This window comes from Passer domesticus, chromosome 1 (assembly GCF_036417665.1).
Source record: "Passer domesticus isolate bPasDom1 chromosome 1, bPasDom1.hap1, whole genome shotgun sequence".
NCBI classification, from domain to species: Eukaryota; Metazoa; Chordata; class Aves; order Passeriformes; family Passeridae; genus Passer; species Passer domesticus.
In genome coordinates, this window is record NC_087474.1 from 30,269,707 (window position 1) to 30,294,814 (window position 25,108).

At 36.1% G+C, this 25,108-nt stretch overlaps 1 protein-coding gene across 1 annotated transcript in view; it reads left to right on the forward strand.

The window, feature by feature from the left end:
• Positions 1–25,108, forward strand: part of ITGB8 (integrin subunit beta 8) — a 47,850-nt gene that overhangs the window by 17,059 nt on the left and 5,683 nt on the right. The window contains exons 3-13 of the mRNA XM_064411918.1: positions 2,043–2,217; positions 4,737–4,983; positions 6,753–6,918; positions 9,650–9,808; positions 14,580–14,675; positions 14,770–14,859; positions 17,455–17,589; positions 20,473–20,878; positions 21,992–22,217; positions 23,696–23,799; positions 24,913–25,076. Of these exons, the coding sequence (XP_064267988.1) occupies positions 2,043–2,217; positions 4,737–4,983; positions 6,753–6,918; positions 9,650–9,808; positions 14,580–14,675; positions 14,770–14,859; positions 17,455–17,589; positions 20,473–20,878; positions 21,992–22,217; positions 23,696–23,799; positions 24,913–25,076 (1,968 nt within the window). The remainder of the gene's footprint in view (positions 1–2,042; positions 2,218–4,736; positions 4,984–6,752; positions 6,919–9,649; positions 9,809–14,579; positions 14,676–14,769; positions 14,860–17,454; positions 17,590–20,472; positions 20,879–21,991; positions 22,218–23,695; positions 23,800–24,912; positions 25,077–25,108) is intronic.

The window sequence follows — 25,108 nt, forward strand, 5'->3', positions numbered from 1 at the left end:
GTAAGAATATGAGAATTTCTGGTTTTGTTTGACAGAAAACACATAACCCTGTTGATAGCATGATTTTGAGTAATCACTTCAGAGGAGCAAGCTTTTGAAGAATATCACTGGCAATCACAAGCTCATGTGCTCTTTAAGCTCATGTGGAAATTACCAGTGGTAGCTTTCAGGTTAGCAGAGAAGGTAGATAAGTTCCTGGGGTGTATCTGGAAGAGATAAGTGTAAAGCAGTGGTAATATCTGAGATATTATGTCTTGGAATCATTAACTTAGTCTGCCAAAGGTACAAAGGCTGAGTAATGCAAGGATGGGTAGAGGCATGCAGGGCAGGGCATGCAGGGCTTGTTTTCCCAGAGGAAGCTTAGCACGTGTAGATGGCACAATGGATTACAGTGTTCATTATTCAAGCCCCATGTTCTGTCTTACAAAAGGCAAAGCTTTATCCTCCTCCATCTGCATTTATTACAGAACAGCATTAACTCTCCAGTGCTATGGAGCTGCAGTAGGTCCCCTTCTAAGTAGGCACATGGACTTGGCTGGTTTCACTTCTCTGCTTGTCCTGCTTCACTTCTTGAGTCAATCCTGAGAGCTGTTCGTGGACACTAGAGCTTTCTCAAACCCTCTTGGATAGCTGGCTCATCTACACACTATCCATGGTTATGGAACAGCATAACACATATTATTGCAGATGGAAATATTGCAATGCAGCTTAGCCTGCCTGCTTCATGAGGAAAATCTTTTTAATAAGATAATCAGTCCTGAGGAAGTCTTGAGATGCTTTGAATTTATACCTACACACTGTGGACCTCAGAAAACACTACAAATCTATTAGTCATTACTGGTGACAAGAGTAGCTAAATTCTTTACACATTTAAAAATCTAGCTTTTTGAAAAATATGCACTAAAAAGAGTATATAAATAACAGTAACTTTAAAAACTAGTTTCTGTTGTTTTTAATAAGGAAGGTTATAGAAAAAATATATCAGAGATAGACTACAAAAAGAAGCTTTGAAATTTGAAAAACAAGATACAAAACTGTCATGTTTCATTGTCCAGGGGCTTTCTCTAGTCTTTACAGGGTCTGGATGATTATTTATTATGTAATACACAGTTGGCTGTATTTTAGATTGCTTATTTTCCCCATTTGCATCAGAAAGATCAGAGATTGTCCTTTGTTTTGTTGGTCTTCAGCTTTGAGTCAGATGGACCAATACTTTGAAAGACTACAAAAGATCTTGTCTTTTTTTTCTTCCCCGCCCCCCCCCCCCCGCCCCGCATGTTCAGAATTATATTAATCATCAGATTAGTGGTCAGGAAGGAATTTTGCATTGGATCATTTTGGCACAATTTTTGACAACTTTTCTCTTTCAATGCAGAAAAGGATGGGTTGCTTCTGACATCATCCTTTTACTAATCACATTTCTGTATCTACAAGGGCTTTTTTATGTTGGTGACATCCTAAACTGTCCACTCCTGTAATTATACATGGTTTCCTCTTTCCGGGAATTGAAATGATGTAGTTCAGCAGGTCTTTGGATTTTGTGTAGTGGCATAGACAAATTCAGGGTGGCTAAATCTAGAGCTGACCTCTGGTGTTCCTATTAAATATCAGCCTGAGTAACATTACCAGTGATTTCTTCTGAAAACTAAAACATGTTTTGATGTTGTGGGACCGATGTTTTCTTGCTAAAATGAGCTCATAGCATAGCACAGAACTTTTTTTAGTGACATAATAACAGTGTGTAATTTCCTTTTTCTCCAAAGTCAACTTGTTCTGATTATGCAAGATCCTATTTCTCATTTTAAAATTTTCTGTGTAGAAAAGAGTCAATGTGCAATTAGATTTAACTTTAATTTAAATATTGCATCATTTTCATCATTAAAAACATATGGCTTCATGAACTTTTTCTATAATTTATGCAATTATAGTAGCATCTTTTATTGTTTCAAAGACCAATATTTTGTTTTTCTTCATCCTTTGAATTTAGCACAGGTTTTTTTTCAGCTCAGATTGTTTTGTACTTTTTGTTTCTTATTAAACAGGATTTCATGGCTGGCACAACACAGAAGGGACGCTGTGACACTGTTTTCAACTTAATGAAAAGAGGCTGCCAATCAGATTTGGTTGAAAACCCCACGGTTCATGTCACAATACCTAGTGACCATGAAACAAATACACAAGTGACACCAGGAAAAGTTTCAGTCCAACTGCGTCCAGGTTGGGTCGTCTCTAACACATTGATATTATAATAAATTTAAAATAAAAACAATACTTCTAAGTACAGATATTTTGTGAAGAATCATCTGGAATAATGATTTGGAAGAATGATGCTGTAGCATTGTATAGGAGAACTGTGAGTGTGTATCCTATATTCAAGTATCATCTTCTACCAAGAATTATTTCTGTCAAGCACAGTTTGGAATAATGCAAGAAAAAAGTGGAAAGGGAGTTTTAGGTAGTCTTTCCTGTTTTCTTATGTGGTTTCTTGATTCTTTAGCCACTTACACTAACAGTTTTGCCTTACATATGTATAAACCATTCCTTCTGAAATTAGAGTTATAATCCCTAAACTCATAATTTGATAAACTTCTTAATTATTTCTTTACTTTCAAGTGCATTGACTAGACAACTAGAAAAATACCAAAACTGTAATATAAGAAAATACTACATTCCTGAAAAAGGCATAGGTGTTCACTGCCTGAATTTTTTTATAACTATTATATCTCCACTTGTCCTCAGCACAAGTCTAAATCAGTGTTCATTCTCTGTCTCTAAAAAGGCTGTAGCCAAAAGCAAAAGTGAAGGTGATATAAAGGGATGCAGGGTTATCTTCACTCAATAAAATTCAATTTATTTCTTTTGCAAGGAATAATGGTAGAAAGAAATATGTGAGAGGGATCAATCTTTGTCCGGAAAACATTAAATATTTAGGAGAAGTATTTTGCTGATCTTCACTGTAGAAATGATCATTTTTTGTCAGTTACAAGGGGAAAAGGAGGGATCTGCATGTGTGTAAAGCACAAAGGATCTCTGGTTTTCACACTTTAAAATAATAAAACAGTCAAGGTAACAACAGCACTTCTCCTTTCCTCAGTCTCCTTCCAAAGAAGTGACTCAACTCTGCTTTGAGAAAGGGTTTCAGGAACTGACCTACCTCTAAGCACCGTCTGTGATCACATTTATTTCCAAAGGCACATTGGATTCATAGGAAAAAAATGTTAGCTTTCTCAAATTTGGTTTCATTAACCTTTTTTTCTAGTAAATAATGAAATTAAGTTTGGAGTTCCTTATGCTTTGTACAAGTTCTTGCATCAGGTGGCAGAAGAATGAAATTTCAAGGACTCCAGAAGAAAAACTTTTTATAGATAGATGTCTTGCCTATATTTTCCACCTCAGGGAAACACACAGATATACGACTATAGATTTTCCTCAAAACAGACATTTGATACAGTATAATCATACAGAAAAAGATGCTTTTGATTTGATACTGGGGGGTTTTGTCACTGTTTACATATACTCATCATTTAGTATTTATGTGGGAAAAAATAAAGGCTGCACTCAGTATCTCACTATATGCAAACTGGAGACCTGCAAGGGTCATTTATAAAAAGCAATTCAATTTACATTGGCAAAGAAGAAACATAAATTACAGTTCACTGAAATTGTTTTCCTCATGCAAGACCTAATACAGACAAATCCTGACATTTTCAGATGGATTATGTTCAAAGACCATTGGAAGAAAGTACTTTGCTTATTTAAATTTTCTGAGTCAGATCTCTGTACTGGATGTACCTTTTGATAGATTTTATTAACAACCTACATAGTTCTTCTGTAACATCTTCCTTCCTCCTGTCCTTTGCTGTATCTTCATTGCACAATACTGGATTAGATTCTCCAGTTATTACATGAAGATCCTAAACTCATTTCTGCTGTGAGCTCACACTTTGGATGACATAAAAAGATGGCTAATTTTAAACCGTGCATTCCTGTACCTACTTTGCCCATACAAATCACTTCAGTCATTTTGCTGATACTGCAGAATATTAGACAAGCAAGAATGTGAGGACTGTGTTGGCAGCTTCCAAAGCATTAGCATCTATAATCCTGAAATAAGAATTCTGTTTTGTATATGCCAAAACATGGAATTATTTTATTATTAAAACATTTTAAATATATATTTATTTTTTTTGATCCCACTGAGCTTTTTCATCAAATCTTTGTAAGCAGTTTGAGATAAACTTGTATCATTATTTATGTGAATTCTTGAGGCCGTGCTGTCCTTGTGGTGTGTATGTAGTTTTAGATTCTGTCATATGACAAACTATTTCCAGGATACATTTACATACTTTGAAGTGACAACCTTGAAGTGACTGACCCCAATTTGTATGCAGATCTGTGTCCTTTGTGAGCCACAACTGCTTTTTGTTATAATGCCAAAGGGATTGCGTAACCATGAATTTAAAACAAAATGTGGAGAAGTCAGATTTTTACAATAAATTGCACAGCAGTCCTGCAAGAAAAAAACCCCAAGATGTTCTCTAAAACAGACCTTTATGGCTTATTTTTGAATGCTTCTTCAAGGTTTCATTTACTCATGGGAGATTTTCTTGTTTGTTTGTTTTTCTCTTTGCTGACACAAACAACTTTGTGCTGAGGTTGCTACAAAAATAAATGTATTTTTAAGCATGTCCATTCAAAAATAGTAAATAAACATATTTGTTTCTTTTTTTAATCAGGAAGTGAAGCAAACTTTATGTTAAAAGTTCGTCCTTTAGAGAAATACCCTGTGGATCTTTACTATTTAGTTGATGTCTCAGCCTCTATGCACAACAATATAGAAAAGTTAAATTCCGTTGGATTTGCTTTATCTAAAAAGATGGAGAATATTTCTCTTGATTTTCGACTTGGATTTGGATCCTATGTGGATAAAACTGTGTCACCCTATATTAGCATTCATCCAGGTAGAATCCATAACCAGTGCAGGTATGTAGTCTTTTTACATTTACTGTAGCACTGAGATGTGTATTTAATGACTGAAATATGCAGTATACATATTTATTTTTAAAATCCTTTAGAATTTATCTTTGTTTCCTTTTACTGTGGTTCTTTGACAAAGTCCCTAAGAAAATGCTGAAAATTGTTTTACAGTGATTACTTCTGAAACACCTGGTGAATTATTTCAGAAAAACTGTTGCTCTATCAGAAAAAATGTGCTGTATTTTCTTTAGCAAAACAAGCCAAAACCCATGCTGCTTTGGTTGTGTTTTGTATTTCATTTTAAATTCAACTGTTGTGGTTTTCAATTTTTTGGGTATGATACCTAGATTCATCACAAAGTTTTTACTTTCTGACCTAGGTACTTCCTGGTGTATGGTCATGTATTCATTAATTCTTTTGTGAAAATTCTACTTGCATCAACATGATGTGGTTTCTTTCAGCACATTTAATGAACATAAGTGATTCTCTGATCTGCTTCTACAGTTCTAATGTGAAGGGGCTCCTCTTTTAAATACAAAATATGTTCTGGCCTGCATTTCTTTGTTCATGCCATGCCTTATATACCTTGGGTTCAACACATATAAAGTGAGGGATCACTTCCAAAACCCTTTGGAGAACAAGATTGTACACAACAAATTCAGAGCTGTATAAATCATAGTAGTTGGAAAAGTGAATATTAATTCTTCATACTTTCTTGTTTGCCTTTCCTGGGAGGACATGATCCAAAGTTCTGTGACGTCCCTAAGTAACCTTTGTGATTTCAGTAAGTGTTGAATTGGTACCTAGTAGAGGAATTCATTCTAGAGATGTGACTATCTATGGATAAAGCAATCATCTAGACAATCTATAAATAATGAGTGGATATTGGTTAGCATTTCTAGGTCACAGTCTATTTTGCCTAAGGGGAGACATCTGCACAGGTATTACTCCTTTCAATGCCAGTTTCTCTTCTTTGACTCTACCTTGATTTGGAGGAAAGCAGGTTACAGTCTGGATGCAGTAGAAATTGAGAGAGTTGAAAGCTGCTCAGCATCTCTGAAATGGATGAGCAGTTCAACTTGTGCCATAAATCACAGCTGTGAATGGGTCTGAGGTCAATGACCTGTATAAGTGCTGCTTCACTAGCTTACCTACGATAAAAATCAGACTATCTCCCTTATGCATAATGTGAGAAAATATCATTTGCTATGATGTTTCTGAAAATGGATTTTCTTATCTCTTTGATTAGGTAATTATTATTAATATTAATTTTGTGTACAGTTATGTAACACTAGTGGATATGGGAATTTAGATGTCTTTATAGTTCAATAGCCTGTGTAGCAACCTATTAAAAGTTCTTGCTGTTACAGTATGATAGTCCTTTCTCAGGATAATGAAAAGCAAAGTTGTACCACACTTACCACACTGTAGATATTCCAAAAGGGTTTATATACTCCCTGACATCATACCATCCCTCTTGCTACATTTTTTGTTCTGTATGAAAACTACATATATACTGTTAACATATTAACTAAGTTATTATGTACACAATTCCATAAATACAAGATAATGTACATTTTTTGTAGTTAATTATATCTACTTCTCACTGAACTTAGTCTCACATGGAATTGCTCTCTTTGGAACTGGAAGTGTTTCTTATTCTGTGCTACCTACATCTTCATTAATACCAGGATTTTATGGGTTAATGGGGATTCAATATTTTCATCTCCTTCAAAGGAAAAATAAGGCTTTTGATTTGTTTTGTTTTTGTGCAGTGATTACAATTTAGATTGTATGCCTCCTCATGGTTATATTCATGTGCTATCCCTGACTGACAATATAGCAGAATTCAGAAATGCAGTGAATAAACAAAAAATTTCTGGGAATATTGATACACCTGAAGGGGGTTTCGATGCGATGCTCCAAGCAGCTGTGTGCCAGGTAAGAAAGGAGCTTATTTGCAAAAGAGTAAAGAAATAGTAATTCAGGCACTATATATCTAGATACATATATATATAGAGAGAGATAAACTGGTGGTCAGTGTTTCTGAATTCAAAATGCCAGTGCTATGCCTGATAATACTAAGATTTTTTTTCCTCCTTTTCTATTATTTCCCTCTTAAGTATAAATTTCCAATTGAAACTGAAAAAGGAGAGCATGAGGGAACGTGTTTTGGTATTGGTTATGGATCTTCAATTTCTGGCTTTAACCAGCCTAACCAACTAGGATGGATGATGAAAGCAACTGCTTCTTGTTTGAACAGACACATGTATTAATTTCAGTCAATGATGTAATTAGTTTCAAAAATCATTAAAGCACTGCTTGTGTTCCTCAATGAAGACATACCGTTTGACGTTTCTTCTCCTTAAAAACTTGAAAATTTAATGAGATGTTTTACATAACTGCTTGTGTAGATAAGGAAAACAGAAGAACTTCTATGTTCTCAGCTTTTAAAAATCTCAAATTTTAAAACAGTACAAATCAACTAAAAATTAACTTTTGTGTATTGATAAAATTTCATCACAGTGTCTCCCATGCAAAAAAGGATAGAAAAGATCTGCATCAATAAGTCTCAACCTGTAAGCATATTAGATAAAGAGAGTTTGTTTTGCTCTAGAGAGCTATTTTTGGTTATTGCTTTTCTTCTTATGCATATTAATGCAATACAAATTTTGAAATTTGGCTGATTCATGAGTTTGGTAATGCTCTGTAAAGTATTCAACTCCCATTCAAAGGACAATCTTGGCGTGTTTCTCATCTGTTAGAATTATGTCAGGACAATTGTTTTATCTTGTCTGTCTTCGCGCTATTTTTCTTTGCAGTACAGTATCTCAAGAACAAAAAGTAATCCAAACTATGCTAAAAATGAATAGTTTGGTCCAATTTTATTTTCAAATTTTGATGAGCAGGTAAGTAAAAACCACTCTTCATAAACACTGTGATTGAAACTGTTACAAAAAATTATTCTCGAACTTTGGAAAAATTCCTAAAAATTCAGTGTTTCTCACTGGACACATTCCACACTTATGACATGTGAGTTCTAGAATAATATATGCTTCCAAGAACAATAGAATGAAACATTCATGAGAATGTGGAGGCTTTCCTGGTAAGTGAATTGTGAACTAAATGGATGGGAAGTATGTGCAATTTGTAATGACCATCATGAACTATAAATTATATTAATGTGCACTCATTTTGCCTACAACAGACCTTTATAACTTGCTCCATCTTGCTTTAACCAATGCATCATAGTTACAAGAGGTTGCAGGTTAGGACATGGAGCTACTTTAAAATTTAGATTGCTGTGACATATGTAGGTAGGAATCATAGAATCACAGAACAGCTCAAGTCAGAAGGGACCCATAAGGACTATTGAGTCCTACTCCCTACTCCTCACAGGATTACCTAAAACTAAACAAGTCTCAAGGTGGCAAAGTCATATGATGGAGTCTTAGAAGAAGAGGTTTTTACAGTGCTGGAGCAGAATTTTCAATGATTTAAGACAAATTCTCTTTACAAATAAAACTTAAAATACTCCTTCTTTAGGGGAATGCTGTCTAGGAGTGTCTGAGGAAGACTGTTGCCTAAAGTATAAGTTAGAAAAGACATGACACCCCTCTGTACTTGTTATTTTTGCTGGCTTGAGATATTTAATCCCCATTCAGAGACAGTAGAGACTGAACCTGAGAAGGGAGCTAAATTCCTCTCCATGAAGAAAGGAAGGCAGAGAGTAAGTCACAAAGTGTGGCTGTGTACGTGGACTGCACTGCAGGTACATGTTTCACATGAGAATTGTAGAGATTCTGTGTCATAAGAAGGAGATAAAATGGAAGCTGTGAAAAAGTAGATTGAATAAGCATGAGAGGGAATAATAAAAAAAAAAGTATTGTGTGTTTCCTGTGTGACTCAGAAATTTGATTATAATCAGGGAGATAAATGTTTTGAAAATACAATTTGGCATCTAAATCAATTTAGGTATAAGCTTACTCTGCTGCATCCTTCACATCACCGACTTCCTAAAAGGCATTCGATTCATCCTTGAGGCTACCACTTTGCTATCAATCCCCTAAGATGGTAAATAAATGTAGCATTTTTCTACTTAGTAAGGAATTTCTCAATTTATAATTGTATTAAGGCTTTCAAACTTCAGTTTATTGATTTGTGATTGCATACTAATGCACTTTCCAGGAAATTTTGTAGGAAAAGGAAATTATAGAGTGATGAGAATATAAATCAAAGTAAAAATAGAACAGAGTGCCAAGTATCAATATGGATGAATGCATATTTACTGGTTGTAATGCTTCCTAGAACCCCAGAGGATTTTACAAACTATGGGCTTTGTATTTATACTTAATAGGGGCATATGCAATGTGGCAGCTGTTATCAAGCCCACTACATAAAGCATAGCTGGCATGTATAGTGGGATGTTGTTCTTTAAAAAGCAAAGAAAATGGTAAATGGAAAAAAGCAAAGAAATTTGTAGTTTTCAGATGTAGTACATTATGTCTATTTCCACACAAAATGCTTTAAATAGCCTGGTTCTAAATGCAGTGCTACCAGGCAGTGTAATACCTGAAAGTGGTCTTTCATGTTAATTTTTCATTTTGTTGTTGATTACTTTAGAAGATAGGTAGCTACTGCTCTCTTACACCTAATTTTGTTTTCTTTGTAGAGCCATATTGGATGGCGTAAAGAAGCAAAGCGACTGCTTCTTGTGATGACAGATCAAACTTCCCATCTGGCCCTTGATAGTAAATTAGCAGGAATTGTAATTCCCCATGATGGAAACTGTCACTTGAAAGATAATGTGTACATCAAAGCTACAAGTATGGTAAGGTCATAGATTTTGCCTTCAGAGAGGCAGTGCAAAACTGTGTAAAAGAGGTTTTTAGACTGCTCTCAAAGCATTGCTTTTATTTCAGTTATTAATGTTTTTCCAGGTAGGGAAGTTGTGAAATGAAAAATTGGTCACCTGGCATATGGACATTCTTTTTGTGTGAACTAAAGTATTTGGCATTCTTTTAGTGTGGACTAATGTATTTTGGACTAAAGTCTGAAAAAAACAATACACAGCAAAGAAGAATATGTTGTGGTTTGATGTGGGTTTTTATTGGCATAAAAATCACACACATTTTGTATAAAATATAAGTTAAAAATGTGTGGTGTGATATTTTGCACTAGTAAAAGCTGGTAATATGTTGGATTGTACAATCTTGGTCACAAGACAAAGGTAGTGGCTATGGTTTATGGTCAGAGGATGCACAGGAGTGTTGGTTGAAAGGCTTGGTGAGAGTAAACCAGAGGGCACACAACAGCAGTGAGATACCTCAATGGATGGACTAGCATTAAATGCATTCAGATGTCACAGTAGAAAGCCAATGTGTGGTAATACAAACCTCTGCAAAAAGTTGCAGCAAATCTGCTGTAGCAAAGTAAGATGCCTTCAACAGATTTTTTTTAGCTTTCATAATATTTTCTTCAGTAATAGATAAAGTAGTCTGAAGTGACTGAAGAAAGGAATTTTTTTTCCTAAGAATTATAGGTTTCAACTGCTTTGGGTATTTTCTTAAATAAATATGAATTGTTTATTTAAGAAACATGAATCACTGCTTAATTGCAATGTAATCCCCAGAAAGCAGAAATATGAGCTGTGGTACAATTAGAGCGCATTGAAGTTTTGTTCTTGGTGCTGGCTGCCCTTAGTTAAAGTGTACAGCCTGTGTTCAGCCAGAGCCAGCAACGTGGAAATTAAGTCAGTGAGGGCTTGTGTAAGTGAGGTTAGAGCTGAATGTAATCCCGGCAACTGTTATTTACAAGGATGGTGGAGCAGCAGGAAGAGGGTGCTGGCTGTTGTGTTATCGTGAAATACAGGAGGTTTCTGGGAAGCAGTGAGTGTTTGGGACCTTGCTGAGCGGAGGAGGGAGATCAGTGTGTGCCAACAGGAAGGTTATTTAGGTTTCCGTTTATCTGACGTTCTTGCATTCATATACTCCCTCTGTTACCTCTTGGATATTTCCTCACAGATGTCAGAATTTTTTTTCCATTCTAATCAGTCTATTCAGTTTATTCTACTTAGAGCAAATAATCCTGAAACTTTTTTTTCCCAAAGCAGAACATTGCCTGTTTTTCTTTCTTTTTAGTTTTCTTAGTTTCAGTGCTATAAATCAGAGAATGTTTGCTCTGCTTATTAAATAATTGCTAAAGGTACAAATAATTTTTGGTGTTCAGGATTCCTTCGATAATAAAGATATTGTCTGTTTCAGGGGAAGAAAAAAACAAAACAACAAACTGTATTTTCTGTCCAACTTTAGGAATTAATTTATGTTGCAACTGGAGAACTCACCAATGGAAAATAGGACAAAATTAATTAATATGCGGCTATGATAGATTGATGGCTGACTGAAAAAAAGGTGTTCTAACTGATATTTTGCATTCTGGTTTGATAGATCATAATTGAACTTTCCCATATGGAAAATGAAATCTCCTTGATGACTACTACTGATGTATTTTATGAAATTGGTTTTTTTAGCCACCCAAATGAAATTATCTTGTAAGATTAGATCTCTGGTAGAACATTTAGACCCATATGTTTTCTGGCTGCTAACCCCTTTTTTTTTAATATGTGCTAATTTTTGCATGCCCACATGTTAACAGTAGGCATCAACTTAATATTATGAATTGCATTTTCTGGAGCAAATTTGATGACAACACAATAGTGTCTGTGAGGGAAAGTGTGCTGATTTCTTGTTCTTTTCGTCTCATCCATGGTACATGTGATTATTTTATTCATAGATATCCAACTTCAAATGTGTGAAATCAGAGGGCTGGAATAACTATTTAATATTTAAATGAAATATCATGAAAGTCTGTCAGTCTTTTAGAAAACATAATATGAAACATATTTTTGGGGGTTTTTTGTATCAATACAATTTTGTTTGGCTGTGCTAAATTAAAGACTTCTGCAATTACATTGTTTTCCTGTTTTGATTCTTAGCTTTGGGTAGTCATGAGAAGATTGTATTTTGGCATATTTTTATTTCTTACTTGTGCCAGTTTAGAGACTTTGCTTTATTTATTTGAATAAGCTTAGCCTTTATATCAGAAATGTTTCCACTTAGACATTTTTTCTGCATGTTTCTTTCTAACTTCTGCTAAGCAGTCACAGAAAGGTCAGCAAAAAAAATTCATGACAGGAAAGAAATCTAGTCTCTTTTATTTAGATCTGTGCTTGGTTGACTCCCTTTCTGAAATGCTTAACATTTGTATTAGTTATCTTCTCAGCTTAACCAAGTAAGTTAATATAATAAAATGAATGATGTAATTGAAACAAGAAAGGTGATCTAAAATTAAAGTACATTTACCTGAGCAGTAGTGGGAAGAGATAAGATGAAAACACAAAAGTTACAGCAAGGTTTTTGCAGCAAGCGAAGTGAGGCTTCATGAGTCTGGTGACCACTGGTATGTTATGTCATCTCTTTACATGCTTAAAATTCAAAAGCTACTGTGGGTCTGTTGATGCTTTGGGCTTTGTTTGGTTTTGGTTTTTGGTTTTTTTAACTTAATTCTAATAAAAATAAACAAGAAGCTGGACACTCTGGAGAGCTGTTGATAACAAATACATGGAAGTTCAGCCTTCCTTGAGAGCAGAGGTAGTCTGGGGATCCTGTCCCTGCAGCCCTTGCATGTCTGTGGGTGTCATAAGCTCCATCTGAGTAAGTTTTTAGCTTATGAAGGGTTGGAAAGCTATTTTTGATACTCCTGATTCCAGAGTTCGTCTAGTAACTGCAGAGTTGCTGAGGAGCCATTCTGCTGGAATTCAGACAGATCTAGTATCATGTGCTAAGTAGGAGGACTGACATATTTTGCCACCATCTCATGATCTCTTGGTACTGCCCCTGTCATTCCCATGTTTATGGTGCAGGAGGAGTTAGCAGAATGTCTGGCTTCACTTGTGTCCTGGGACCACTTGGTGTGTCTGTGAACTGCCAGCCAATTGCATGTGGCCTGTAGGGTTGTGCAGCACAGTGGAGACCCCACACCTGTGCTCTGTGCCTTGGAGAAGGAAGGAGGGCTTAACACTTTGTTGTAGGCTACTCTCTCCAGCTGGAGCTGTAAGAAGGCCTGTTTAATACTGTGCTACCTTTTGTCAGTTATCTTAAGGAATATAATGTTTTACCAAAGCGTTGAAATGTTGAGAGAGGAATGTACTCTGGCCAATATTGAACTGAACCAAAAAACTCTTTTGTTCTCTCTGTACATTATACAGGCTCTTTATCATGGTGCAATATGATGGTAAATGGATTTTGCTTTCTTGCATAAGACTTCTTGGTCTCTGTTGTCTTGCTATTCAGATTATTGCTGGTAGGGCTGTTGACTTGTAGGGTGCCTTAAGTAACAAGGGACAATCTGAGGAGAAAGAAATTGTTCAGGGTAACAGACTGTGTTTGTGCCAGAGAGAGACAGTATGGGGCAGATGGATTAAAATACCAGGAAAAGAAAGATAATAAAAGTATGTGGGAGATAAAGATTGAAGTACCTGACACAAGTGGAGGTGTCCAGATGAAATCTCTTTAAGTGGAATCACTGTATAATGTACAGTCACTTCTTTCTTTTTAGTCATGAATTTTAAGTGCTGAATTTACTTCTTGAGAAGTATTCACTTAAGGCTGTTTAATAAGTGGTGATTTTCAGAAACAGTTTGGTTTGGAGTACTGAAGCTGGAGGGATCTCACATAACCCAGGTGTACAAAGCCCATTGAGACCACACAGACACCCTTGAACTTCCCCAGATCTTGGGAGAAGAGATAGCAACACAGCTCTTGTTCTCAAATCCATGTCAGCTCTCTCAATGAGAAGTGTAGAAGAGCAGGTCATTGGCACAGGACGTGCTGTCATAGGTACTCCACCAAATAGAACAGTGCATTCCTGAGGAGAGCTGTGAAACTCATGCCATCTTCTTGAAGCATAGGTGTGGTTAAGAAAATGTACCAGATCATCGTGGTGAGTACTGGAGTCATCAGTCCTTAGGTAGCTCTTGAACACACAGAGGAGAAAGCTGTCAGTAGTAACTGAGATAAGCACAGAATACTGATGTTGCCAGAACCTGATCCAGTGGCTGCATTTGATGCTAAAATAGACATCTGTGAATCAAACATTTTTAATTACCCTCCTTGCTGTTCCCAAAAGCACACCTCATCTCAGTGCTTCATGCTGTACTTTCTCCCTCACTTTTGTACAAGAACCCCCCTATCATTCCCTGTTCTAGATGGACCATGGACCACATCCTATCCATATTTCTTTAGGCATAAGATTCAGACCAACAAAATAGTACTGTAGAGTTAGTCCTCCTACTGTGCAGCAGATCAACACAGTTGGCAACAGATGAGCCTGGCTGATGCCCTGATGATTTTTTTTTATTGTTTATTAGGATGGCCCCATCCTGGTTTTGATGTCAGTCTACCATTCTCTGTATGTTTAGGAGTTACAATTGGATTGGAATCAACCCAATTTGATTGATTTGGAAATCTGTAATGTGTCCTATATGAAATATAAGATTTTTTCCTAATAATCTTCAATCTTCTCTGTCCTGTTGTATTTTGCAGGAGCATCCATCTCTTGGGCAGCTCTCTGAAAAATTGATTGACAATAACATCAATGTTATTTTTGCTGTTCAAGGAAGCCAGTTTCATTGGTATAAAGTAGGTTAGAAACCTGATTTCTTTTTTCAATTCTGAAGGCACAATATTTATACTTAAAATTAAAACTGTGAATAAATTATTGTCTTTTTCATAGGATCTGTTACCTCTCTTGCCTGGTACTGTTGCAAGACAAATAGAATCACAAGCAGCAAATCTCAATGATTTGGTGGTAGAAGCCTATCAGGTATGATGAGAGTGACAATGTTCTATGTAATATTTGTACATTTTTCATCTTTCATAGCATGAGGTTGGAATTTCCAGGATCTTGTCTTCCATCCAAAGTCTACAAGGATACATTCCCTGCTTTTCCTAATGACCAGGTGGATAGGTGATACTGTCTTATGATAGCTCTCAAAGTCCCAAGGTGTCAGGGTCTCAAAGCCAAGAGCTACTGGTTTTTAATTTCTAAGGATGCTTCTAAATATTCTGTTTGATTCTCTGCACTTGTTACTATGTCACTTCAAAAGATGTTTTATTTATTTGAATTTTGGCACCTCAGATCTTTAGTTACAGTCCAGACCCCCCTGTCTACACACCATATAAATTCAGAGCCAAAGCCCAATGCAATATCTGGAGAGTTTTGCAGCATAATTTTTAGAAAACAAACAAGAAGTGGGAATTTACAAGGAGGTAGTTTGAGAATAGTGGATATTGTGAAAAGCAGTATCTATACTGTAAAAAGCAGTGTAATGACTTGGGGGTTTGAGGCATGGAAGTGAAGAGTTTTAATAGGGATTTGGGAGAGAAGAGTGGAAATGGCTTTGTGAACTCTTGCTTGGAGGCATCACTTGAATGTAGTAGTTTGGGAAAGTGAAATTAATAATATGGGAAATACCATAAAGTCACTTTCCACGCATGATTGACACAGAATGGCAGTTTGAAAGTGAAACAGGCATGTTGTTAGTGAAGGAAACAAAGTGTAAACAACTTTGAAAATTACGTCAATAAATAGACATTTGAGATACCAGAACATGGGCAGCCCATAGAGCAGCATCTAAATGAATGTGATGGGTTGCATGGTGAGTGCTGTTAAGTTGGGCAGTTACACACAAACATTCCATTTCAAAAAGTTGAAAACTCAGCTACAAAAGTATATGCAAGGTATCCAGATGTACCACTTTTTTTTTTAATTAGTTAGATTTGGAGGCTGAAATTATCAATTTTACTTGCTTAACCACAGAATCAAGCAATTTGCTTACAATAAATTTGCTATAATGACAAGCCAGCCCCTGTGTCTGTTTCTAATTCATAGAGTGCTTTTGCATACACTTTTTTCACTGTCACATTGGACACACTGGGAAAAAGGCAAACACATTTAAAAGCAGAGAAGTTTAGGGGTAATCAAATTGCAGAGAAATACTCACTGGTATTTTACTTTTTCTTACAAAGTCATTTTGAATGACATTTTTTTGCTCTCATTTTGAATATGGACGTTTGCAGGAAGTTGCTGGCATAGAATTTTGAAAATTGTAGTCCTTTTGTAAGACAGTTTTACACTGTCCTTCCTAAATTGAAACACAGTGCCTGCCCTGTGCAGGGCAAACACTCAAGGGGAGGAAATGAAATTTTATGAAGCAATTACTTTTTTCAATACAAGATTCAGTGGGACTTTCCTGGTCCAGCCACCCACAGTTTGCTTTAGCTTTATTTTCATTTTTTAGACACTGTCTTTCTTCCCATCCTAACGTTCATTTGATTTCACAAATTGAGTTTTACATCATAGTTTTAGGGGCTTTTTACTATATAAACACATGGTGAACAGGTCTTGAATGTGTTGCATTCTAGGAAAAAAAGGACTTAGATAAGAAAATAAATTTAGTGTTGATATTCAGTGACAGTGGGCCTCTTTCACTCTTGTTCCAGGCAGGGAAACCTTAGGCTTAGCTATGGAAAGCCCTGGCTGAAAATCCCTGGCTAAAAAGCCAAGGATGAGTCACTAATTTTCAAAAAATTACTACTAAGATAAACATGTGTTAAGATTCATATGATTGCATTTCCATTTGTAGCAGTAAAAATATCCTACTAAATTCATTTTTTAATAGTAATATGACAGGAATTTTAAAAATCCCTCTGTGCAATTTTCAGCTCATAAATTTGTACACAGCTTTAATAAATTTTCAAATGGTCAAGGAGAAGTATTTCTTCTTTGAAGGAAGCAGGATTTTAGGTCATGTAGTAAATACAAGTTACAAAGTAGTTGCTTTTTCGTTATTTTTTATTGCAAAATTGGCCAATTGTTGGCTTTTGTAGTCTTAGTTGACCCAGAAAAATCAGTAAGAATAATCCAAATAGCCTTTAGGTCACCCTAAGGTTTGTTCAGCGAAAGTTTTCTGAGACAAATGCAAAATATGAGAAGTTTTTAAAGTGTCAAGTCAATTAGGAAACTTTTCTGCTGGATAACAGTGGTTGTATGTATGCTTACTGTTGTATTTTAGGTGTGTGGCTAAAAGTCAGAGTAGACTCAAACAATTGCACATGGTTGTTGGAATAGATTTTCAAATTGTGAAAAATGCAGTCTCAAAACCATGTTAGCAAAGCTGAAAACATTTTTATCTGGAAAACCTAATCCTCTTTATCAGAATTACCAGTTCACTGGTTGTGTATATTTGGAATGTAATTGGGTTTCAACATGGGAAACAAAGCTTTAATTCATTCCTTTATTCACACAGACAAGCTTTCTTCATTTTTAGTCAGACATAGGAGCCATACTTGGTGTTAGTCACTAATATACATTATATTTTGAGATGCAGTGCAATTAAAACTTTTTTTCTGGTTACAGAAACTAATCTCTGAAGTGAAAATTCAAGTGGATAACCAGATCCAAGGTCTTCATTTCAATATCACTGCGATCTGTCCTGATGGAAGTAAAAAAACTGGCATGGAAGGATGTAAAAATGTGGGATATAATAAAGAAGTATGTTGATAGTTCTCATTCTTCAAGGAACTGGAATACTTATTTTTCTGTTTGGTTGGGTTTCAATGGTGTGAAATCTTCTAGGGATTTACTTAAACTGAAAATGGATTTATGTGATTAATGATCACAGGCTCTCTATTATTCTCTGGGTTTATTTTTTCTGAATCTTATTTTAATTCTCTCTAATCCTGTGGAACTAAGGCTCAAAGCTTTTCCTGAAAGCTAACGTCCATTAAAACTTTCCTTCTTTGTCCTCCGCTGGGCACAACCACCACATCCATTGTGATGAAATCTGTACGTAAAGAGGTTGAAAGATAATCACTCAGTGGAAAAAAATCACTGGAATTTGTGTTCCTTGGGACTGCACTGGATGTCACCTTTCTCTCTTCTTGCTTTAGTAGTTTTCCTGCACAATCAGGGTTGTGTGTAATTAGTTTATTTTATAAATCAAATTAATAAAATAATTTATTCCCATTTGAATTGTTGGCACCTACTGAATGAAACAGAGCATCCTGCACCATGAAAATGCAGGGGAAGATGTCTGGCTGAGGTAAAGAGCATGGTTTTCTTCCCAGAAAAACTTCTCTGTGCCTTGATATATTTATTTAATTTCTTGAACTACTGGGGTAATTCTTTTCACTTGCCAGGAAGAAGTCTGTGTTTCTAGAGAGCAGGGTCAAGGAGTTCTTTCCTGCTTGACATGTAGATATGTCTCAGCTAGTGTGAAAAATGGCTTGTGTCTGTGTGTAGAAATAGCAAAACAGATTAAATGTGTGAATTGTAATATAAATTTTAATGTATTTTATTCTCTTCTGAATTTTGTCTACATGCTGCTGATTGTAGCTTCTACAGTTTACAGGAGATTTGTTGGTTTTGTTCTTAAAGCATCTTTTCCCCACTGTTGGTCCCTGGGCATGTCATAAGAAACAGGACTGGAATTTGTTCTGTTTAATGAAAAGAAAAATATTTATATCTGTTTCTTTTTAATAAAAGCCAGGACAGTTGATTGTAAAAGATTGCATGTGGTCCTAAACCTCTGTGGCTGTTGAAAATGAGCCATCCTTAAGAGATTAATTTATTTTAACCGTAAATCCTTATTTCAGTATTTGTTTACAGACAAAATGCTTTTCCTTAATTCTCACATTCCTTTCATTGTCTAATCCTTCTTCCTTCCTTTTCTTACCAAAACACAAAGTGGATTAAATTCTGGAAGATTCCTGTGGCCTCTTCAGGGTGCAAAACTAACTTTGGCTATTAGCAAGTGTCATGGTGTTGTAATTATTTAAACACCACAGGTTCAGTCTATCTGCTGCTGCGTTCAGAATCAAATTTCACGACTCATATGCACGACATGATTTTCCCTTCCCTCCCATTTCCCTGCTATTCTTCCAGTACTGTTTTGTACATGAAGATGATGTTTTCTGGCAGGGCTCTGTGTTGAATAAAAAGCACATTCCTTAGCTGCAGCCTGTCCTCCCCACATGATATGCACCTGCAGTATGAATCAATTTCTCTCTAGCCACACTTTTGCCCTGGAACCCAAGGGAAGAAATCTCAATGCATGGAGAGTGTGGGCTACTGAGGGGTTATGTGTGTAGTGGCACATTTGAGAAATGAGAAGAAGAAAAGCAAAGGGTGAGACAAAGCCTGTGTGCCCCCTCAATATGACATTAAGTGCATGTTTCTGCACAGCATTCTTCTCCTGTTGTCCGTGTAGGCAGCCGCAGCCCCTCTCGCCACAAAGCCACCATTGTCCCCAAGGGCTGGGTTGTTCTCGTGTGGGGGCGCAGCGGGAGGGAGAGACAGTGATGAGAGATGAATGGCCTCAGTATTTGTGGGTAGTTTCAGCCTCATATGTAATCAGTTTCTCGGGGTTTCTCCTTTTTAATTTTGAAATCTTTATTTTTTGGTAGTAAAGATTAAAGGTACTTTCTTCTCTTGTGTTACTTTCTCACTTTTTCCTCCTGGTTACAATTTTTTGTGAGGAGACAAGAGTTGCTTTACATAAGGAAGATGAAAAAATTCAAAACCTTAGAGAGAATACCCTGTCAGAAGCATATTGGTCAAAAAATAATTTTAAAAAAAAAGAAATAATTGTAAAATACAAGATTGATATCTAGTGAGTCACACATTTCAGAGCTGTCAAAAACTTTTAGGGGTGATTGATGGAAACTTTATGGCAATCACCTAACCACAAAAATGATCCTGAGTCCTGTGCCAGGACTACAAAAAGCCATGGGAGCTGCTGCTGTAGTGGGCACTGCTGGGATGAGGACCTGGAGGATGGTGGTGATGGCCATGACATGGCCTGGAGCCAGACACTGGGTCCATGGAATTGAGAAAAGTAACTGCTAACATGTGAGCTGTTTCTGTATTTTAGTAGGGTAGGCAGGGCCATCCAAAAACCTATGTGATTTAAATGTATGTGCATGACCAATTCTGCAGCAGGACCTTCATTATAGATTCTTTTTATGAAGGGTATCTCTGTTTCTGTTTGTTTATTGTCTTGCTCAATCTAATCCCAATTCTCATCTAAAAAGTCCTGTGATATAACAGAATATACATGTTAAATAATAGCAGGAGGATAGTAATGATATTTCTATTCCTATTTAATTTATGTTAAACTTGTCTTTTGTAACTATGCTTTCTTAACTTGAAAGTAGACTTCTTTCAATCCTCTATTGTTAGGATTTTAACTGTTTTTGTGATGGCTATCATTACTAATACATCATGTTTGACAAGTGACCACTGTGTATTTTGCTATTATCAGCTAGTGCACATTCATATACAATATAAGATTCTGCTTTATTTATGTGTTAAAAATTTTAAGCGAATGTAAGCAATAAAATAATAATAATGTTAAATCCATCTATTTCTTCTTAGGTACTTTTCAATGTGTCAGTTACAATGAAAGGATGTCATACAACTGGAGGAAGAAAATATGTCATACTTAAGCCTATTGGTTTCAATGAAACTGCCATTGTCCATGTGCAGCAAAGCTGTGCCTGCCAGTATGGAGACAGCAAAGGGCACAAACGAGTGTGGGCTGAAGAAACTTCCCCTGACAGCAAACAGTCCCCGTGCAGTGACAGTAACTGTAGCTCTGACAGAGACACGCTCCCCTCAGAGAAGTGCAGGCAACACCAGGACCAACCCATCTGCAGTGGTCAAGGAAATTGCATAGATGGAAAATGTTTCTGCTTCAAAAACAAGCTAGGCAAGGTGTATGGCAAGTACTGTGAAATGGATGATTTTTCCTGCCCGTATCACCAGGGAAGCTTGTGTTCTGGTAAGTTGCAGTGTTTATGTCTGTATTTTCTTGGTTTGTTTTGTTTTCTGATGCTACTTTACATGATGCAGCTGAAAACAATGCTATAAGGCTGTCAGGAACTAGAATTGTTTGTGCAGAATTAGTGTGGGAAATGTCCTAAGCACCTGTTAGGAATTCACACTACAGGGCTCTCTTCACCACAGGCGTATGCACTGTCTTCTGAATTTCACCACCATTTTTTAGGGGATACATTGATTTTTTTCCAAAGTTTAGCTATTTTAATATTTAAATATCAAAATTCTTAATAAGTAATTATACTGATTTCTCAAACAAAAAATAACATTATTCCAGGAAGCTAGTTGGTACATTTTAGCATAATGGGAATATGAGGTACTGAGAGATTAGGAAGGGATCATGGCTTCCAGGTGAAGTTCTGATTTTCTACTACCCTAAATGAGTCCTGTGACACATACAGTGTCACTTGATTTCAAATGCTGGTGTAAACATGAACACTGTAGGGAATGCCTGCTTCAGAAAGGAGACTATTAAGTGAAACAGCGTTGTTAGAAATTCTCATTCTTTTTGTAGTCCACTTTAGGATAGGGAAGAGGGGAAAAAAATAAAAAATGGAAATGGAAATGGAAATGGAAATGGAAATGGAAATGGAAATGGAAATGGAAATGGAAATGGAAATGGAAATGGAAATGGAAATTAAAGGGAAGGAAAGAACCTGGCCTGTCCACATGAACTTTATACTCCTTCTTCCACTGAATCTTGTTTATTTGAATGGAATGTTTTCTTGCTAAAGAGACGTTTGTTTAGTTTTCCTGGTCATTGTGTAATTCCTAATCTCCATTGTTTTGATCCAAAGCAAAAGAGCAGAATTTTAGTAAAAGGTTTTAGGATGAGATCATAGTAGCAACTTATGCTCAACTTAACAATGAACAGCAGCCTTCAAGATTGATCATGCCAGTAACTTCAGTCCAAGTTATTAACTTAAAAACTAATTAGAAAGTCAAGGTCTAAATTTGCTCTGTTCAAGGTAAAGCACAAGCAATTCAAATGTACCCATCTAAAATTTTTTTCTGTGTTTTCATGGAAGCCTATGACTCCAGACTCTCTGTGTTATAGGTAATGGTGAATGTGAAGGTGGTAAATGCAAATGCTTTGCTGGCTGGGAAGGTGATCGTTGCGAGTGCTCATCACAATCAGCAAAGCAGTGCCTGAATTCAAAGGGCCAGATTTGCAGTGGAAGAGGAAAATGTGTATGTGGAAAGTGTGAATGCACAGACCCAAGAAGCTTTGGCCGTTTCTGTGAATATTGTCCTACCTGTAACAAAGCCTGTGAAGAAAACTGGTATGTTTCTTGTGCTAGACTTGACTTTTTCACTCCCTAGAATTGAAACATGAAGAAATATTTCTGCTTATGATTTGTAGCTATTTAGATTCTAGGAAAATGGTGCAATTCATACTTGATACTTCTCTGTGTAGTTGGATTCACACTGGCAATTAAGAGAATTGCCTGTCAGCATCTATTTTAACTATTCTTCATATGAGGTCTCCTGGGTAGGAAATTAAACCATAAATTTGTATTTTTAAAAATGGAAAATAGATCCTACTTTTTAATTTTTCCAAGTCCAATAATATTCTCCACATTTGTTTTTGCATACTCCTTTTGCTTCTCAGCTGAAAGAAAGCGGTGTGGAGCTAGAGCAGTACTTGTGTATTGTCTTACCCAGACAGCAACATTCTTCATTGCTCAGTTTCAAAACACTTAGTCTTTGCCATGCTCGTCTTAAAGCATGCCATTTTTCCTTACTCCTGTAAAGGAAGGGATAGTGTGGAGGTTGAAATGAGCAAGCTCAGGAGGACAGAAGCTATGCCAGACTCTCAGTAATGCACTGTGTGGTCCTGGCACAGAGAGTAAATGAAGCCCTTTCTTTGGGCACGTCTCTTCTGTGCCCTGTCATAACACGTGTAATGTTCTGCATCTCACTGTGGTGCAGAGGGTGAAAGATCAGCCTTTCATTGGAAAGACCATTGTGCTCAAAACATAATCATTGTTTATTTGTATTTATTTTAATTATATCTCATCAGGTGAAAATGCTGGAGAACCAAGCTTGGCCATATCTGGAAATGTTGCTGCTAAGATTTCACTAGATAAAATGCAGTCAACCTTTCTGATTTACATTTGTTCAAAGTCACTGTGAAATGTGTGCCTTTAATAAATTCAGAAGATGGCATATCTTCATTAAAAATTCAGTTAGGGCTTTTTTTTGGGATCTCTTGTGACATCTGTCTCCTTCAGGGCTGTACAGTGAAGACAGTAAGACTGAGATCATTGCCTCCCACTTGTCATGCTCTCTCTCTAAACTGCCCAGCAGTGCAGACTTACTTAGCTTTGTCTTAACATAGCACCCAAAAATAATTGACAAAGCTGTCTTTACCTACCTCTACTCTTCAATTCCAGCATGCATCTGAATGAGATTGAAAGGTAAGGAAGGACTAGAGAGTGGAGGCTGAAAGCTGAAGAAAGCTGGACCTCAGTTATGCCCTTGCATCACAAAAGGCAGAGCAGGGATTGGACGAAGGTGGCTCGAAGCCAAAGACATGTTTTAGTTTGCAACTCCTGCGTAGCTGGTTCTGAGAAGCATCAAAGGGATAAAATGCTGAGAGAGGCATCACATTTCAGAAAAAAATAAATAAATGTCGCAATGTTTTTACTAACAACAGGAAAGCATTATGTGCAAGCAATACGTCAGCCTGTTGATACAATCTCTTAAAGGGGAGTGCAGAGAAAAACATAGGTTTTTAATTATAATTTTTATTTTACAGGAACTGTGTTCAGTGCTATCATTCTAATAATGCATCTCAAGTAATACTTGACCAGTGCACAACCTCATGCACTTACCTACTGCATTATATTGATAATACTTCAGGTAAGTGCCATTTTCTAGGTAATTTTAATAAGAGATTAAAACCTATTGCAATTAGTAATTGAATTTACCAATGTTAAAATGTCTTTCAGAAGTATATCACATTATTGCAATTACAAAGAAAGAAAGCAGGAAATAGAGAAAAATCATTCATAGCTTTAGGGAAAGTAAAAGATAAATAATAACAGGAAATAAGATTGTCAAGAATTGCTAAGTTCAGTTTTCCCAGCTCCTCGAGAAGTCATGTCTAATAATGATGAATCCTGCCTGAGCAATGCTTAAAGAAATATTTATAAAAATTTGTTATGGCATCTGTATGTTTTATTACTTTGAACATGCTTATAGTATTTGACATTACCAGAAACAGGAAAGAAAGAAGTAGAATGCTTACCTCAAGTTCAGTAATGTTTAAAAGTTCCTTTCAAGTATAAAAAACTGCAGTTATGAGGGCTGTGGAAGAATAAAGTCTTTTTTAATAAAATCTTATAAAGTTTAATCACTCCATGCAGCAATAAAAATGCAGGTAAATGGTTACCTTTTGTCACTTAACATTTATATAAATCCTTTTATACTACAGTTCATAAATGTGGAAACTAATTGTGAATACTTTTTTCATAACTTTAGTATTAAGAAAAGCTTACTGTGTTAGTCTACCCATGAGGAGAGCACTGGACAAGGATCAAATAAAACACATTTTCTTTCAAACTTTACCAGTGATCTTCACTGTTGTCTTGTGAAGATTAAATTCTCTCAGCCCCAAACATCTCTAATATTTTATCCTCTACTTCAGCTATAAACTCACTGGTCTACAGAGAATTTATGGTGGGCAATACAATGAAGCATGAGTCTAAGTTCTGTAGATTAAGGGAATAATTTTTTCACTATTTTTCTACAATGGATCTTGATCTGAATTGCCTTTCTTCATATGCCAAACTTTAAAAGCTTGCATATTTTCTTCTTAATTTCCCTTAATTTTTTTTCCCTTAATTTTTATCAGGCTTGTATTACATCTGTGCCGCATTACTAAGTTACTAAGCAGTGGTGGATATGCCTGTGTTAGAGGGTGTTTCTGTTCCATACATTAGCCTTTACTCTTGTGTTTTCCTTTCATTGCAGATTGTTTCTCTGGACGAAACTACTTTAGAGTCTTTTCCATAATCTTTATAGTTACCTTTCTGATTGGGTTGCTTGTTGTCCTTATCATCAGGCAGATAATTCTGCAGGGGAGTAGCAATAAAGTTAAATCTTCATCTGATTACAGAGTATCTACAACAAAGAAGGTAATTGATTTCAGAGCCATCATCTTCAGTAA